Here is a 15,730-nt window from a genome sequence, read left to right as displayed (position 1 = left end):
TCCATTCAAGTTACAAGACATTAAATATTATTACCAAAGATTCAAGTCTTTTTTTTCCTCTTGTAAATTTTCTCACTAGTAGTTTTTAAAATTGATGTACGCGATATACATTTTAACCTTATAGAAACTTTCTATAATATCTCGTCATTATATACGTATATAACGTATAAATTATTCAAAGCGGATATATTTCTTCTCTCTCTCCCGCGTGTGTTTTAAATTTTTGATTAAGTTCACCGTCGAGTTATGAACATTTGCAAGCTTAAAATCCGCAATTCCCAGTCCGCTAAAACTTGATTGTCATCGTCTTCAAGAATATAATCGTCAATTATGAGAAATTAAATTTTATTACATTTTGGCAATATTGGTATTAGCATTTTTTTTAGAAGAAAATAAGTTTTACTTCATGACAATGAATGCAAAAACAGATTTGTGACAAATAAACAGTTTCATGAAGAATTTAATATATTTTGCTCAGTTCTAATATATATATATATATATATATATATATTATAATGAAAAAAATTTATCATGTCTTAAAATATCACAATTCGTTCCTATTTACCTCGTTTTCCATTAAAAAAAAAACGAGTTTCATTCCTTTCGCATAATCGTTTATCTTTACATACTGATTGTCATCACTTCAGGTCGCAAAGGCTTAAGGCCTATGAATAATTCTATATCCTCTCTTTCTTTTCGTCTACATAGTTGCCCTCATCGTATCCCTCGTTGAAGAATGCGCGTCACCAACCGGGCGTCCACGTCGTTCCCGTGTATATTTTTATAACTAGCAGAAATCGCCGGCCTTTTCTTGGACGCCACTTTCGCGGCACCGTTCGCCGAAGTACCCGGTAATTTTGGACCGCGCTATTTATACGCGCAAATAAAGTAGAGGGAGAGGATGAAAGAGAGAGAGAGAGAGAGAGAGAGAGAGAGAGAGAGAGAGAGAGAAGGACAAAATAAGAAGCGCGAGAGGAGCTGGCAGAACGCGAGCCAATCTCGTTCGCCGACGGAGGCATTTCTCGCGGAGAATCACCGCCACGTCCAAACGACGACGAGACTTACATCGACGGTCCATTTGGCAGCGGCAATTTCCTTCACTCGGAAAAGAGACACTGCCATAAAATTTTTGATTCTTAGACATCTAAAGTAAAAGCCACCAAAATATCATGCGATATTATTTAAGCGTTGCAAACTCGTACAATAATAAACGAAGTTTTACGAAAGTGCAGTTCACAATTCGCGCACCTCCAGCTTCGCACTTTTATCGATTTCAACAGATTCTTAGATCAACATTAATTTAATATAATCCTATCTTTGTATCGTGTCTTATCGGAACAACGATGCCTTATTATTCTGATCGGCGAATACGAGATGAATCACGTTAATTGTACCTGCGGCTGCGAAGTTTACGGTGCATTGCGAGTACAATAAGTCGATCCGCGTGGATTAAAAAAAGACTCCTTTGTAAGCGGACCGTGGGAGGATACGCGTGACGCGAACACACGCGAACACGCATATCTCATTGGGCTCTCCTCCGGCAGAGATGAATGAAATGACGACGGCTTGCCATTAAATCCATTCTTATTCACTCACAATCAGTTTCTATGGTTTACACGCGCGCGGTATCTACGCGCGTATTATCGCAGGATGTTTTATGTGTTGCGGACTTGAAAGTTTGTGCGCGAGGAAACTGAATCATCGGCATCGCCGGTGATATTTTCACGCTATCGCAAATTTGCATAAGGCGTCTATGTGTCGCAGTAGTGTGTACACAATATTATTTGACTGCAAAGAAGTATACGAGTATCTTTATAACAGTACTGTACATAATGATATACATATACTGTATCAGGTCAATATTCAAGAATAGATTTTGACTCATATCTTAAGAGTATATAGCTGCATTATAATTTGCAATTTACATAGGTTAAAAGTTAGGAAGTTCTTCCAAATTGAGCACATAACATAATAGTAGGATTATCCGCGAACGTTGAAGAAATACTATTCTTCCTTCGCGTTTTAATTGTATCGCGTTTTCGCTGTCGCGAATCGAGGCTGATAACGTCGATAAATTGAAAAGAGATGAACAGCGAAAGGATATTATAGTCGAGAGTGTATCGTTCGGAGTTTCGGATTGTTCAATTAACGGCCTCTCAAATATTTGCCTGAAATTACAGCTTGTTATTGAAGTTATTCGTGCATTATACGCGCATATACTCGCCCAAGCTGCCAGGTAACGAATATACTTTGCGAACGCGTATGGCAGCGCAATAAATACGGCTCGCATGCACTAGCAGTACTAGCACAGTCCGCAGAGCGACAAAAATGGGTCACGATACGTTTTGTTTGCATTTCGAGCACAAACGCAGATGCAGATTTTGGTCGGGACTATACTCGGTAGTATAAAATACGCCGCAGTTATTTCTCTGCGAATAACGCGCTGGATTCCATGGATGCGTTTAATTCCGTAAGAAGCGTAAGCGAAATAACATTTAACAGGTACCCTGTTACAGCTTGATAATTTTTATGTGGTTATAGGAAAATAAAAACCGTGTGAAAATAAATTATGTCCTATAATTTGTTTCGCAAGACAAAAATGTGTGGGAGACAATAAAAAATATATTTCAGATAAACCTCTATATATGAAAAATGGAAGAGTTTATTCGTCAATAGCTTTCACAGAACTTTAATTAATAAAATCGTAAGATTTCAATTTATTTCGGCATAGACGAATAAAAATCGACGTGACCTTATCTTGCATTGACATTTGCTACTTTTCATCCGGAATTTCAATTGACAAGTACTATGGTATATCCCGAAAATCGTAACGCGGTTTTATGCGAGAATCATTTTCATCTCCAATCCGTTTCTTAATTTTGTTACGAAATGTCATCGCATCTCGCAAGGAATCGTCACATCGTCAATCGTACCGATAAAGTTCCTAAAATAAAATTCTTCGAAATAAAGGAATTAGCTTAAAATAAAATTGCCTCTACCATTTTATTTTAGATCCATCGTCACCGCGTCAGAGAAGATATCAGATTTTTGGCGTACCATTGTACGCGAATAAAATTAGTTACGGACGGCATAAAGTTTTATTTTCGGACTTTCGGTCGACGAGTTTAGCGATCTCGCCCATATCGTCGTTTTCTCCAGCCCGAATAAAACCCCAATAAAGAGAGCTAGATTACGCGAGCTGGGATATTTTATTGATGTATTGGTTATTACTGTTTACTCTCTATCTTGATAGCTCGCTCCCTGACCTCGGTCCCCTCTCTTAACGATGCATCTGCAGACGCGTGAAGATATAACTCTCATTGTTGTATTTCATTATGTTTGGCCAAAAGTGTGACGCAAACGTAAGGTGAATCTATACAATTTACGATCGTATCTAATAAATCGAAAAATAAAGCGTGACGTTCCTCTCATCCAAAAATCACGATTGTAGACACAACAAAAATCAAGTGATCAGGGTTTAGTGGTCAAGTTTTGATAAGCATCTTTTTTAACTAAATATAACACAAAAATCTGCATAAAAATTAGTCAAAATTACATATTCGATCAGAAAAAATAGGCAGTATTTTAAGATTATTTTAATTATTTTTTTTTCTTTAAATTATTAAATGGGAAATGTGGAGAATGCAATTTTCTGTGTTAAGTGGATATGATAAGCAAGTAGATATCGTTTCGCACGATATTAGCTTAATCCTGAGTGAGAGTTCGAAGAGGCGAAGCGTAAACTCGTACAAACGACCAATTGCAACCTATGAATAGTTCGTTCAGTCTGCCGTATACGTCGTACAACGTACATCATGCCACCGTACGCTATATGGACCTGACAATTCGTTAATCGTTTTATGCCGGACGCGTCAGACACGTTAAACGCTCGTTCAACTGACCGCGACTTAATCCCATCATGCCTCAATTTTCGCACGTCTGATTCTCAATTAATGCCTCTACCGTTTGTGTGCGAAGTCTTCAAAATTTTATCTTCAATTTTATCTCTCTTATTTTTCATCTCGATACGTTAGAAAAAAGTTGATCAATCATATGTCGTCAACGAGTCTTGACAACTTTAACTGCCGCGCTTAAAATTGACGATTATAGTCCTTGTCAGTCTAATAATAATTTTCGCATTCTATCTCAATTAAGTTTTTTAGCTTTTAAGTCAGGATTTTGATACTTTTATTAGATTTTAATGTTTTTTTTTCACTTTGTTCCTGTTTTATTATCAGGTTTTAACGCGGGATTCAAATCACGCTAGACATAATTTGTGTATAGCACGATTTTATCAATCGCACGTAGTGCGTGGTTAAGTAGGAAAACGCGACCACAACTTGTCGATTAATTATTGCGCGAAACATAAGAAGCCCATGCAGCTCGTTCTTATCTGGCTCAATTGATAAACGGGAAATCAGGCTTGAATGGCATTGCGCCATTCTGTTTTATTATACAACAACGACGTTGGTGCCTCTCCCCGCACCTGTACACTGAAGTACAGCGAATGCTCGGAATTCCGTCGTCGTACGTGAATCAGTGGTGTCGAGAGCGTTATCGAACACCGGATTGCGGAAACCGGCTGCGCGGTTTCGCGACTTTCGCCGACGAGAGATCGCCGATCCTTCGACCGTGTTCCCCGCATCGAGGAGGAAATGAGATAATTTTGGCGATGCCGTGGGCTTTTAAATATTTAACGTGACGAATTCGGCGGGAATCCTACAAAACACGCAAGAGAAACGAGCGTGCCGAAACATCGAGACCTCTTGTTGATTCTGAGTCAGACCCCGGGTCAGTTCCCCGCTCGGTCATTAATTCTATTTAAGCTTACGATAACTACTTGATTCTTTTCTGCTGGTATGGGGTGAAGTTTAATTTAACTGATGCGGTAATCGATAGTAACGGTAGAATGTTGCTTTTTATAGCGTGGATGGCGTTGTTCCGGCGTATATCTATTCGATGCAGCGTCAGTAATTTTATAACTGTTTGTTAATAGCATTTTAACATATGTGGACAGCATATTTATTGTCACGTTTATCGTGGTTATATCGCCAGATTGTGTGTGTGCCAGATATACGAATACGTCGTCCAATTAACGTCCACTCAATGCAGCATTTCGCGTAAATCAAATCAGTGATGCGCAATATTTCTCTTACGTAAACCGTTTGGAAACCAATCTCTTCTGTGTCTTATTAAAATATATTTAGTATACAACTTTTATTATTTTAACTATTTATGGAATGATATATGTAATACGACGCAGAGATGATTCAAACGTGTGCAAAGTTTCAATAATTTGTAAAACTCATTGCTATTCCGCTTCCAATTGATTAAACCATCTTCGTTTACATCTAAAGTATTGGAATCATCGTCGAATTAACGATTGTTATTACGGGTTACAATATTCCTGTAGAAATTAGATCACGTTAGAATCGCTGCGGAAGCGAGGTTGGGAAACACTGGTGTATCGCGTAGCGGGTCTGTGCGGCGGCCAAGCGCGCGTCGTTGCACCGGATGAACTCTCCGATCGTGCGGTGGCCGCTGCCGTCGTCGCCGTCACTGCCGCCGCCGCCGCCTCTCTTCGTTGCTCTCAGTCTGACCGTATACTCGTGATACTCGTGCACACGCGGCGCGGTCTCTCGAGGTTGTGCGGTGCTGCCACCGGCGAGAGAGCGGGAGATTCCCGCGATGTACAAGTGAGTCACGCGCGCAACCCGAACCACCGCCGCCGTCGCCGTCGCGGTCGCCGCGTGCGTCTGACGAAGAAGCGGCATTCCCTACCTCTCCTTTCCCCCGCGTCTATCAGCCGCCTGCTTGCGTCTGACGGAGCAACTCTCTCCCCTACCGTCGGCCTTCGCACGGCCACCACTGACGCACACAGTCACACACGCGCGAACGGTCTCGCTCGCGCGCTCGGGGATTCCGCCCGACACTCTGCGCGCGCGCTACCGCACTCCGCTCCGCCGCGCCGGCTCCGCGCGATAGTCCCCCGTAGTCCCCCACCGCGCGCCGGCGGAGAGACTCGACACGAATCCACGCCGCTCCGCTCGCTCGCTCGCTCGCTGCCGGTGAACGGGTGATTGGGTCACGCACCCCGCCGTGCGTCTACGTGCCCTAGGACGTTCACGGCCGCCTATCCGGAATCCCTCCTTTCCCTTCCCACTCCAGTGCTTCCCAAAGAAAGGAGACTCTCTTCGAGACTGAACTGATGATACGGATGTTTTTCTCCGTTCATACGTACACAACACACATTTGCGCGTATACAACACACAAATTTTTTTACTCTGTAATTTTTTAATTTTGTTCTACTTTCGATTTCTTGTCTCAATTTACTTTATATTCCTCCGTATTAAAAGTAACGCTCGTTAATCTTAATTTCGGTGAAATATCGTTAAGCTTTCATTCGACTGCCTATTAGATATTTGTGCGAGGGAAAGCGAATCAGCGATCAAGATTTTAATTTTGCTCTCTTCATTCTCTGTCATTACATCATTTAACTTGCGCACACTGTCTTAATCGTCACTTCGTGTAGTCGATAAGAATCTGATAATTCAACACTAAAGAATAATGCAAAATAGATATACGTGGTCGCAGTACCTACTCTAGATCTTAAATGAAAACGACTTGATTGAGTCATTCAAGTGTCACTGTATCGGTCGTGTAAACAACATGACCTCATATTTACCTTCCGATTCGTTTAATTATAATTCTATCACTGACGAATGCGCCGTTATCACTAATAGCTGTTTTCATATGTGCCTTCATGACGCACAGGATAAATCTAATAGCGAATTCTTCGTATTTGAACGGCGTCTCATTACAAATACGTACTTACGACGCACCTCTATGAATTGCAAATTCACCGAAGATCATCAATTGACGATCCGGTGAGAGAACGGACATTTATTTAACGTGTATATACCGCGAGCGTTCCTGAAAATTGGGACGAGTGTTTACCGAGTAAATAACGCAATTCTTCCGGTTTCGACGCGAGTGACTCTGCTACACGCCAACGTTTCTTGTGGCTTCTTTTCCGCGAAAACAAACGTGCGAGATACGGTTATTAATGCTAGTCGAAGAACAACGCGATAAGCCTCGCTACAATTAAACGTAGTAGTCTCAATTGCTGATCTTCACGTCACGATGGAACGTGTGGAACGCGATACGTTATATTATAACTGTACCTCCCCGATTTGACGTCCGCCGTCAATCCACCGTACGTCAAAGTCGGAATTCTCATTTAGCTTGAAATTGAATTAGTGATTTAATTCTTATTGCTAGTGGGCGAGATTAAATATAAATTAATGCACATTGCCAGTGATTCATTGTCATAAAAAACGGTTTCAAGGCTAAACTCCTTAATAAAGATGTGAAATCGATTTCTTTTTGTGAAAATTTTATGGAAAGTCATCATTGTCATCATTCACAGAGTAGCGTGTATGTGTATGTGCAGGTAAAAAAATTATCACACCATTCGTTCAATGAGAGGGAGCCAAGTTCGAGAGATCACGTGGTAGCGATTAAGAACCTGGAGGATACGTCTGGCGAGAATGGGTGAGTGTCGTACAATCCTTTTAAGCTTATTACAAGACCGTAACAGGTTTATAGTATCGCCGAGCGAGCGTAATGAAGTTCGGTTGGATTTACGATGGGGGTGCACGGACAGTTAAAGTAAATTCAGATAGCGAGTAAAGTAAATTCCATTGTATCACGCGCGACCGCCGCCTTTCGCGAGATATTTTAACTCGCGGATGTTTGCGCCGCGAAACACGAGTTTTCCATTTGATCTCGTAATTCCATTTTGGGAAAACCAATATCAATGACATCGATTACACCCTCCAAAAATCATACGACTTGATTTAAGGCAGCAAGAGTTTAGTATCTGCGTGTTTAAAAATATACGCGTTTGTATGTTTTTAATTATAAAATTCATTTTAGTTATAAATTATTGAGATGATTAAATATCGATAACAAGGTTTTTTAGCGCAACGCGTTTATGCGATTAAATATTTTGCATCATTTTACATGATGTTTTTGTGTTTTTTGTGCAACTGGCGCGTTAATTACTTAGCAGTTTTCTCTAAGCGACTCACAAGAAACTGCGCAAACAAATCGATGATAAAAAGCAATTCCGCGAAATGTGTCAATCGTCAACGGCGATCTCTTCCGCATAATGCATGTTGAATATCACGACAGATCGAATTTCTTCGTCAGATTTACGTGTAGCGCGAGAATTCCACATGAGCAATCAATTGAGATTCTTGTCGGGGAATAATCCACCGCCTGACGTCTCCATATTCCCTATATAAAAGAAGGCATTCTCCGGTAAACCACGGGAGAATTTCTCTTATACTCGAGTTACTGTATTTTGTTCACGATATCTGAAACGAGGATATCATAACGAACTGATAGTAAACGAAGTTATCGCGGTGTTATCTATCGCAATCGATACTCTTGTAATTAAAACTTTTACGATCATAATCGTGTTTACATTGTGCGTTGTAGGCATATGTGCAGACAATTGCTACTGTATACGTAACTATTTTCCACATTAATAAATAAGGAAAATGATGTAAAAAAAAGATAAAATTTTCAATTTTTTCATCATTTTCATTATAACCCATTTTAACGCTGTTTCGCTGTTTCTGTAATTATACGCCTTCCTAATTGATAAGACTTTCGAGAGAAAATGTATCAATATAACGCTGCTTTAAAAATTAACATTTACTATAAGCATCACTTGTCGAATTCATTTCAAAACGAGACTGTTTACACAAATATAAATCTCCTTCATTCTACGTTTCTTTAACTTGTTCCACGGGCTTGTACTCTCATCTTCGCGTGCTACCGTGCTATTGTTTACACACAAAACAGCCGCCAAGTTCATCGCGTGTTTATGCTTGTTTCAAAGAAATGTTAAGCATTATAGGCGACTACTCCTCTTATTCTGTTCCGTTTTCATTATACAAGTACTCTTCGCGGACAAGGAATATTCTCCGGATATTCTCGAAATTAAAACAATGTCTCTTAATTAGACGAATAGCTCTCCGATTCAGATATTTATTTTAAGCGCTCATTGTTTTGACACGAATTGCGCTATTTGCCCATAAGACGGAATGATTCGAGAATTTTGCATAGCATTCGAATTACTGGTCCCTTCTCACGGATAGAAATATCTGTGAGTGGAGTAACGCGCGTTGCAGCCTGAATCTTGGGCTTGCAACTCCGGCCCGGGAATCCCTTCCACGAATAGACGACAAATCGAGAGAAATTCCGACGATCCCACTCGCGGTGCGGCCGATTCCGGCTTTATACGGCTTGGCCGTAGGTCGCCGCCGCGCCGCTTCGTCGTCGTGTCACCGTCGCTATAGGCATAAGAGAGACGCGCGTCTTGTACTCCGCGGAGCTCGCTCGCTCTCTGTGTCTTCTCGGCGTAGCATGAAAATAGCTCAGCGTACTTGGAATATCGCATGGCCTACGCGCTAAGCATGCTAAAACGGCATCATCCAACGCCGCTCGACCAACGGACGTTGCGTGCGTGAGTGCGGAGCGATTACTCGAAGTAGCATGCCCATCGATGCATGATTATTAGAAAGCATTGAAAAATGTTCTTTGGGTACTTTAGCGTCAGTATTCACGCATTTAGATATGATACGAATATCAATTGAAAAAGATGTTTTTCTGAGTCATTAATAAATAAATTAGAGATAAGTAAGAATTAAATATAAGCGGTTCAAACAACTTGATGTGAATAGTACACTTTTTTAAAGACAAAAACAAAGAAATATTTTTACGATAATCAAATTATATTTTTTAATAACTTGTATAATACTTAACAGACAAATAGACAATAATTTTATTAGTTTGGTTTTTGTTCTTAATTTAATAACTGTTCTTATGACTGCCTATTATGTATTTAAATAAATTAAACCGATGTCTTTAAGGGGGGAGATCCTCACAAAGGATTATTCGGAGCAGAGGGACGAGAAGAAGCGAAGAGAAAGAGAGAGAGAAGAACTTATCTGTGCAGTTCAAAAATTGTTTCCCCGCCATCTACTCGTTCTGGAACTTTGTCGTGCCTATCTCTCTCGAAGTTCACATGTACTTGTTTGACCAGAGGTGGTCGACCAAGCGATATACTGGAGAAATACCGACCAGCGATTAATTATAACTTGCGAGTTATCTACAGCTTTAATTTGCGTACTGATTCTTCGTGATCTAACGGGTGTTTCGAAATTACTTGTTTTCAATGAGACTTTTATTAAGTGAGATTTTGCCGCCAACTTTATTAAAAAATCTATTGGAAAACTATAGGAGAATATAATGATTATAATGAATCTCTAGGAAATTGTTCGTGTGACGATTGCTATTTCTCTTCATCAATCTATTTGCTGTTAATGTCGGACTTTTTTTACATAAAAATGTTATTTCTGTACAAGTAGGATATATTATTTCTCGTGTGTCCATTTAGTGAGTTAACAATATAAAGCGCGGTTGCAGGTCTATAAAGACTATAGTTAAGATTGCGCTGTATTTTCAAGGATAGAAACGTTAGTCAGCGGTGATAATGCTAAGCGATTGCTGTCATTATCTGTGTATCTCCCTCTCTTTTTATCGGAAAACTTTTCAGCGTGACAAAAACGCCTTTCGGGTAAAGATGTCGTTGAACGTGTGTGCGCACATATAGATGTGCGTGTCGCACACGCGCACGCAAGATTGAAGGCCGAAATTACTATCGTATACGCGATGCTCGCACGCGGTCCGGTTTGTAAAAAGAAGTGGGGAGGGGAGCGAATAGAGGAGCCAGCGATGCTGACGGTGGACTTGACGTAACGACCGCAGCATCCCTCGTAAATTTTTACAACGCGATCGTAACACTGTTCACAATGTACGAAACTGGTCAGAAAAGAATCCAATCTTCTTTCTCTCTCTCTCTCTCTCTCTCTCTCTCTCTCTTCTTTCTCTCATGATCGTTCAACTTTCCGAGTATCACGAAAACACGTCAGTGTATCGAGACGATGAGACCACAAAGAAGGAAGGGAGCGACCGAAAAAGGAGAACGAAATAGCGAGCGTCGAGAAGGAGAAAGAGAAAAGAAAAAAGAGAGAAAGACAGAGAGAGAGAGAGAGAGAGAGAGAGAGAGAGAGAGAGAGAGAGAGAGAGAGAGAGAGAGAGAGAGAGAGAGAGCGTGTGTGGAGTGACGAACCAGGAGAGGAGGATCGAGATCGGAGAGCACGTCCACAATGCGTGAGAGAAGAGGAGAAAGAGAGAGAGAAAGACAGAGGCACTGTTGTCGCATCATATCTCGCGAGTATACGGGGTCAGAGGAAAAGAGGGACAACAAACATGCCGCGCGGAGAGTGACGGCGGGACGAGAGAGCAGGGGGACTGGTAGTGACTGTAGTGAGGGGGGCCGCGGAAGAGGAGGACAAGGCGGGAGGGAACTACGGGGAGAGACTCATGGTTCACCTGTCGTCATGGCAACGCCGCTTCGCCGCTCACTTGTTACTCCATCGGCATAGCTCGGCCCTCGGCGGCGGTCCTCTCGCAGCCTCCGCAGAAATACGAACACGAGTCACGATCCATCGCGTGGGACAGAGAGCGAGCCGACGCCTCCTTTCCGATGGGCGAGCGCTCGCTTGCTGGAGGCGCGATCTCTGCCTCGCTGAGGATCGACGGATCCTCTTTCCTTTTTTCCCAACGACACACAGGCGGGAAAAAGAGAAAAGTGTCGCGCGCGTAAGAGACACGGTCACCCTCTTTCTCTCTCTCTCTCTTTCCTCTCTCGCGCGTTCCACCACTACAATACGCACTATAGGAATTATCACAGAAGAAACACACTCCACCGCGAAATATTTATATATATATATGTAATATATGTGTGCGTGTGTATGTGTATTCTCGTCGTCTCCTCTCCCGTTGTTCCCTCTTTCACCCACGGAGAAACGTAGAATTCGAACGTATCACAGAAACGCGGAGGTGGGGAAAAAGTGAGCACAACATCTACCCTTCTCTTCTCCGATTCGTTTTACTCGCTCCGTCCTCCCGCCACGTACTTAAACCGAAGTCACTCTTCTATTTTAAGCTCCACACTTGCCTCGTCCGTCGTATCCTCTATCTCTTTTTCTCTCCCTCTCTCTCTTTCTCCCTCCTGCTGGCACCGCGAGCCAGTCGTACGCACGCACGCACGCACGCACGTACGCACTGAGCGATATTCACACACTCACCCGCGTACGAGCCGCACACAAGCGGGCGCGATCTCTCGCGCTATATACGGTGTACGCGCGCGATTTCTCGCTTCTCGTTATCCACTTACTACGAGCGCGTCAATCTGTTTGCTATGCAAATCCCGTCTGACCGGCGCTGACGACGATAACGACAACGGCGATAGCTCCGAATCGGCAGCTCCGGAGTCGACGGATATGATATCTCTCGTTAGCGCGATCGGCCGCGCGCGGTTAGTCATTGCCCGCCGACGAGCGACATATACATACGTAGAAAATTGTAATCGGCCACTCGCGCGCACCGCGGATTCCACGGGGTATCCTGGCCCCCACCGCGAGGTAACGACGACGGCGACGACGAGGAACAAGATCACCACACCGCTACTACCGCGCGGTCACCACTACCACCGCTGCTACCATTGCCGGCGATCGCGACACTGCCGAGCGTCGCGTCGCGTCGCGTCGGGGACACGCGTAAACGTGCCGCGCGCGCGGCGAGAAACTCCGACCGCGAATTCCCCCGCCGGCGGTCTCACTCGCACGGTGACGTCATTGGCGCCTAAACGCGTCGCCGTGGGGCCGCGGGCGGCAGCGGGGAGACGCTCGCGAGCGTCTCACGCGCGTTCTCCTCTCCTCGGGGTCTCCCTCCCGAGAAATCGGTAGCGGATTCTCCGGCCGATCTATCGGCGCGACGCGGCGACCTCGTTTGCCGCCGGAGATCTCGTGTACCAGATTGATGCTCGATCTCAAACTCCTGGCGTGCGACTTTTGTCCCTCGTTGCGATTTATACTCGGTGTTACCCCGACGTCGCTCGCGGTCCTGATTCACCGATAATCTATCGACCGATCGGCGCACCTCTCGCCGATCTCTGTCCTCGTGGCCGCTCTCGTACTCGCCGCGTGATAACACGTCACTACTGCTCCATTCATCGATCGGAGGCGAGTTACCGACTACTCGATCCGGTGTGCGGCTTGACGCTCCTCACCGATCTACCGCGCCGATCGACACTTGCAGCGTATTCTCCATCCGAGTGTGTAACATTCGAGTCCCCCGGCTTCGCGAGATTTTTTCCTCGCCGATGAAGTCGAAGTTGCCTCACACGCGTTTTCCTCGTGCAACGACCGGCGTTTGAAGTCACGCTTTCTCGCTTTCGATCCCGATCGATCGGAATTCCCTCGGAATCTCCTCCCTTCTGTGCCCCGCGCGAATCTTCCACTCTCGCGCGCCCGTTTATGGTCTCTCCTCGTTCTCCAACGATCTCACAATCTATACTCAAATCGCACACTCTCGCACCTTTTCTCCCACACGTCACCTTACCCTCGATCGCGTTCGATTCTTGCGAATCGGCACGCGCGGATTCGGAGTCACTCCCGTCGATTTCGCTCCTGGCCGCGGTTGGAATTCGCGCGCGAAAGCCGATTTTATCTCGATGACGATCACCTCTCCGTTTCCCCCTTAACGTTCTTATCCGGTGATCCGCGCGAATCGCTCCGTCTCACCCGCGTCGGTGTCAACAAGTGATTCCCCGCGAAACGTGAACGGTCGACACACTACGCACGATCCACGGTGTCGCGTTGCGGTGTCGCGCGCCGCACGACGCTACGCACCTCCTCACGGCGTTGTTATTGTTGCGTAACTGGCGGGCCCCGTGTAGCTGGCTGGCTCCGTAGCCGCGCCGCGAGACAGAGTGTATGGAGTAGTGGCGGGAGGGGAGAGGAAGAGAGGAGAACGGAGAGAGGAGGAAGAGAGAGAGGGAGAGAGAAAGAGAGAGCGAGAGAAGGAATGAGGAGAGGGTCGGAGGGCGAGGTAGCCCCGTGGGTGAGCCAGAGCCAGAGCCAGTAGGCGAATACGCAACGAGAGAGAGAGAGAGAGAGAGAGTGTGTGCGAGCGGTGCGCCGTCTGGCGTGGTTGACGACAGTCTACTGCCTTCCGAGAACCACGAGGCGATTCCGTGTATCGAACGCGCACTGAGGGCCGTCGACGCGATGGTAGATGGTAGTAGGGGAGACGGGATCGGCGCACGATCCTCTAGTAGGGAGTTAGCACCAGGGAGCGTGAGGGACGAAGGGACGGGGCGAGTAAATATGAGAAAGCCCAAGCGACCCCGAGAGAGCGAGGGAGAGAGACCGAGAGAGGGATAAAGATGAAGCGGGAGAAGAGAGTTCAGATACGAGATACGAGGCTCTCCTCAGGGACGCAGATATGCCCCGTGCGGCGCGCCTTCTCTTACGTCTTACGTGTATGAGCACCACGGAGAATCGGCGCGTTACACGTCATATTGGAAGACGATAATGAGGGTTTTAACCGTGGCCTTGCCGTCGTCAACGGCGGAACCGCGCGCGAAATGGAAAATCTACCGCGAAATCACGATCGACGTGAGCGCCGAGACCCTGGCTTATAGATCCTTGGGTTTGCTTTGTATTTTCTTTTCTATTTTTGGAGCCGTTCGTCGAATAGTCGACGATTGGTCAAAGAGTTTGAATAAACAATTACCTACAATTTTCTTTCTCTCTTTTTCTTTCTCGTGCAAGCTAAGGATCGCTAATCGAAGAGTTGATCGTTCTTTGAGTTAGCCGAGTGCTTCGTCAAACTTGCACCGTTTCGCAAGAAACGGAGATAAATCAATCGCGATCGTTCGAGAGCTCCTTTCTTCCTGATCAATTCACGTTTCTCCATTTGCCTACATTTACAACCGCCCGTACAATCTCGATGCAACCTGTTTCCGCGGCGCCCATTGCGGTGTAATGTTACCTGTTTGTAAAACGCCTGGTTCCCCCCTCCGCCGCGAGACTCCATTCAAACGCCGAGATTAGCGACTGCGGCCGATTTCCAATTTTAATCATCGTCGGGTGCCACTTTTGCGGCCGGCAAGCCAAGCGTCGTTTGGCGGATTAGAGCGTGCTTTTTGAGATATTCAGTCGCTTTGGCGTTTGGCGACGGCACCCAAACAAAACGCTATAAATAAAGCCGTGAAAATAAAGGGGCGCCTCGCCCCAGACGAATAAGAAAGACGGGGATCTTGCGCGATAATCTGCCTTATCTATTCCGGATCGCTAACAGCCAAGGGCACGCGGGGTCTCTCTTCCTCCGTCTTTACCGCCGTCACGGTTATGTTTCATCGTTCCCGTTCCGAGACTCCGAGACTCGCACCGGGAAGAGAGAGACCCCGCTGTTATCTGCCAACTACGTACAAATCTCTCACCCGGAAGGACAGCTGGTCTTCGAGGAACCAAACTCCCCGAGGAAAGTTTTCAAAGGGCACGCACAAAGAATAACACGAACTCTAAAAAAATTTTTTAGGTCGGATTTTCTGTTTCCCGTTAAAATGTTCCGAGTATTTATACGGACTGCTATTTGCGGAATAGCACATGAAACCTTGTGAAGTCATATGCTAAGAAGAAAAAATGTTTTAGAAATCTTGTATAACTGTATGAAAACAGATGTATATTTAGAAGCGTATGTATTTATATTCATATTTTTCAGATGTTAAAGAACGTTACATGGA

The 15,730-nt window shown here is 44.8% G+C and overlaps 1 protein-coding gene and 1 long non-coding RNA gene across 4 annotated transcripts in view; one reads left to right on the top strand and one right to left on the bottom strand.

The window, feature by feature from the left end:
* The window catches only part of Shn (zinc finger schnurri), a 28,251-nt gene extending 14,356 nt beyond the window's left edge, over window positions 1–13,895 (bottom strand). Inside the window, exon 1 of one of the 2 annotated variants that reach the window (XM_071784196.1) lies at window positions 11,470–13,895. In XM_071784196.1, coding sequence (XP_071640297.1) covers window positions 11,470–11,479 — 10 coding nt within the window. In that variant the 5' untranslated portion in view covers window positions 11,480–13,895. The remainder of the gene's footprint in view (window positions 1–11,469) is intronic. The other variant, XM_071784197.1, reaches the window with a different exon arrangement.
* Window positions 5,563–15,730, top strand: part of LOC139816601 (uncharacterized) — a 101,244-nt gene continuing 91,076 nt past the window's right edge. For both annotated transcript variants that reach the window (XR_011733044.1, XR_011733043.1), the window contains exons 1-2: window positions 5,563–7,216; window positions 7,454–7,554. This is a non-coding gene — a long non-coding RNA (uncharacterized lncRNA). The remainder of the gene's footprint in view (window positions 7,217–7,453; window positions 7,555–15,730) is intronic.

Source organism: Temnothorax longispinosus, chromosome 7 (genome assembly GCF_030848805.1).
Source record: "Temnothorax longispinosus isolate EJ_2023e chromosome 7, Tlon_JGU_v1, whole genome shotgun sequence".
Taxonomy (NCBI): Eukaryota; Metazoa; Arthropoda; class Insecta; order Hymenoptera; family Formicidae; genus Temnothorax; species Temnothorax longispinosus.
Note: the sequence above shows the minus strand (reverse complement) of the source record. Positions and strands in the feature narration are given on the sequence as shown.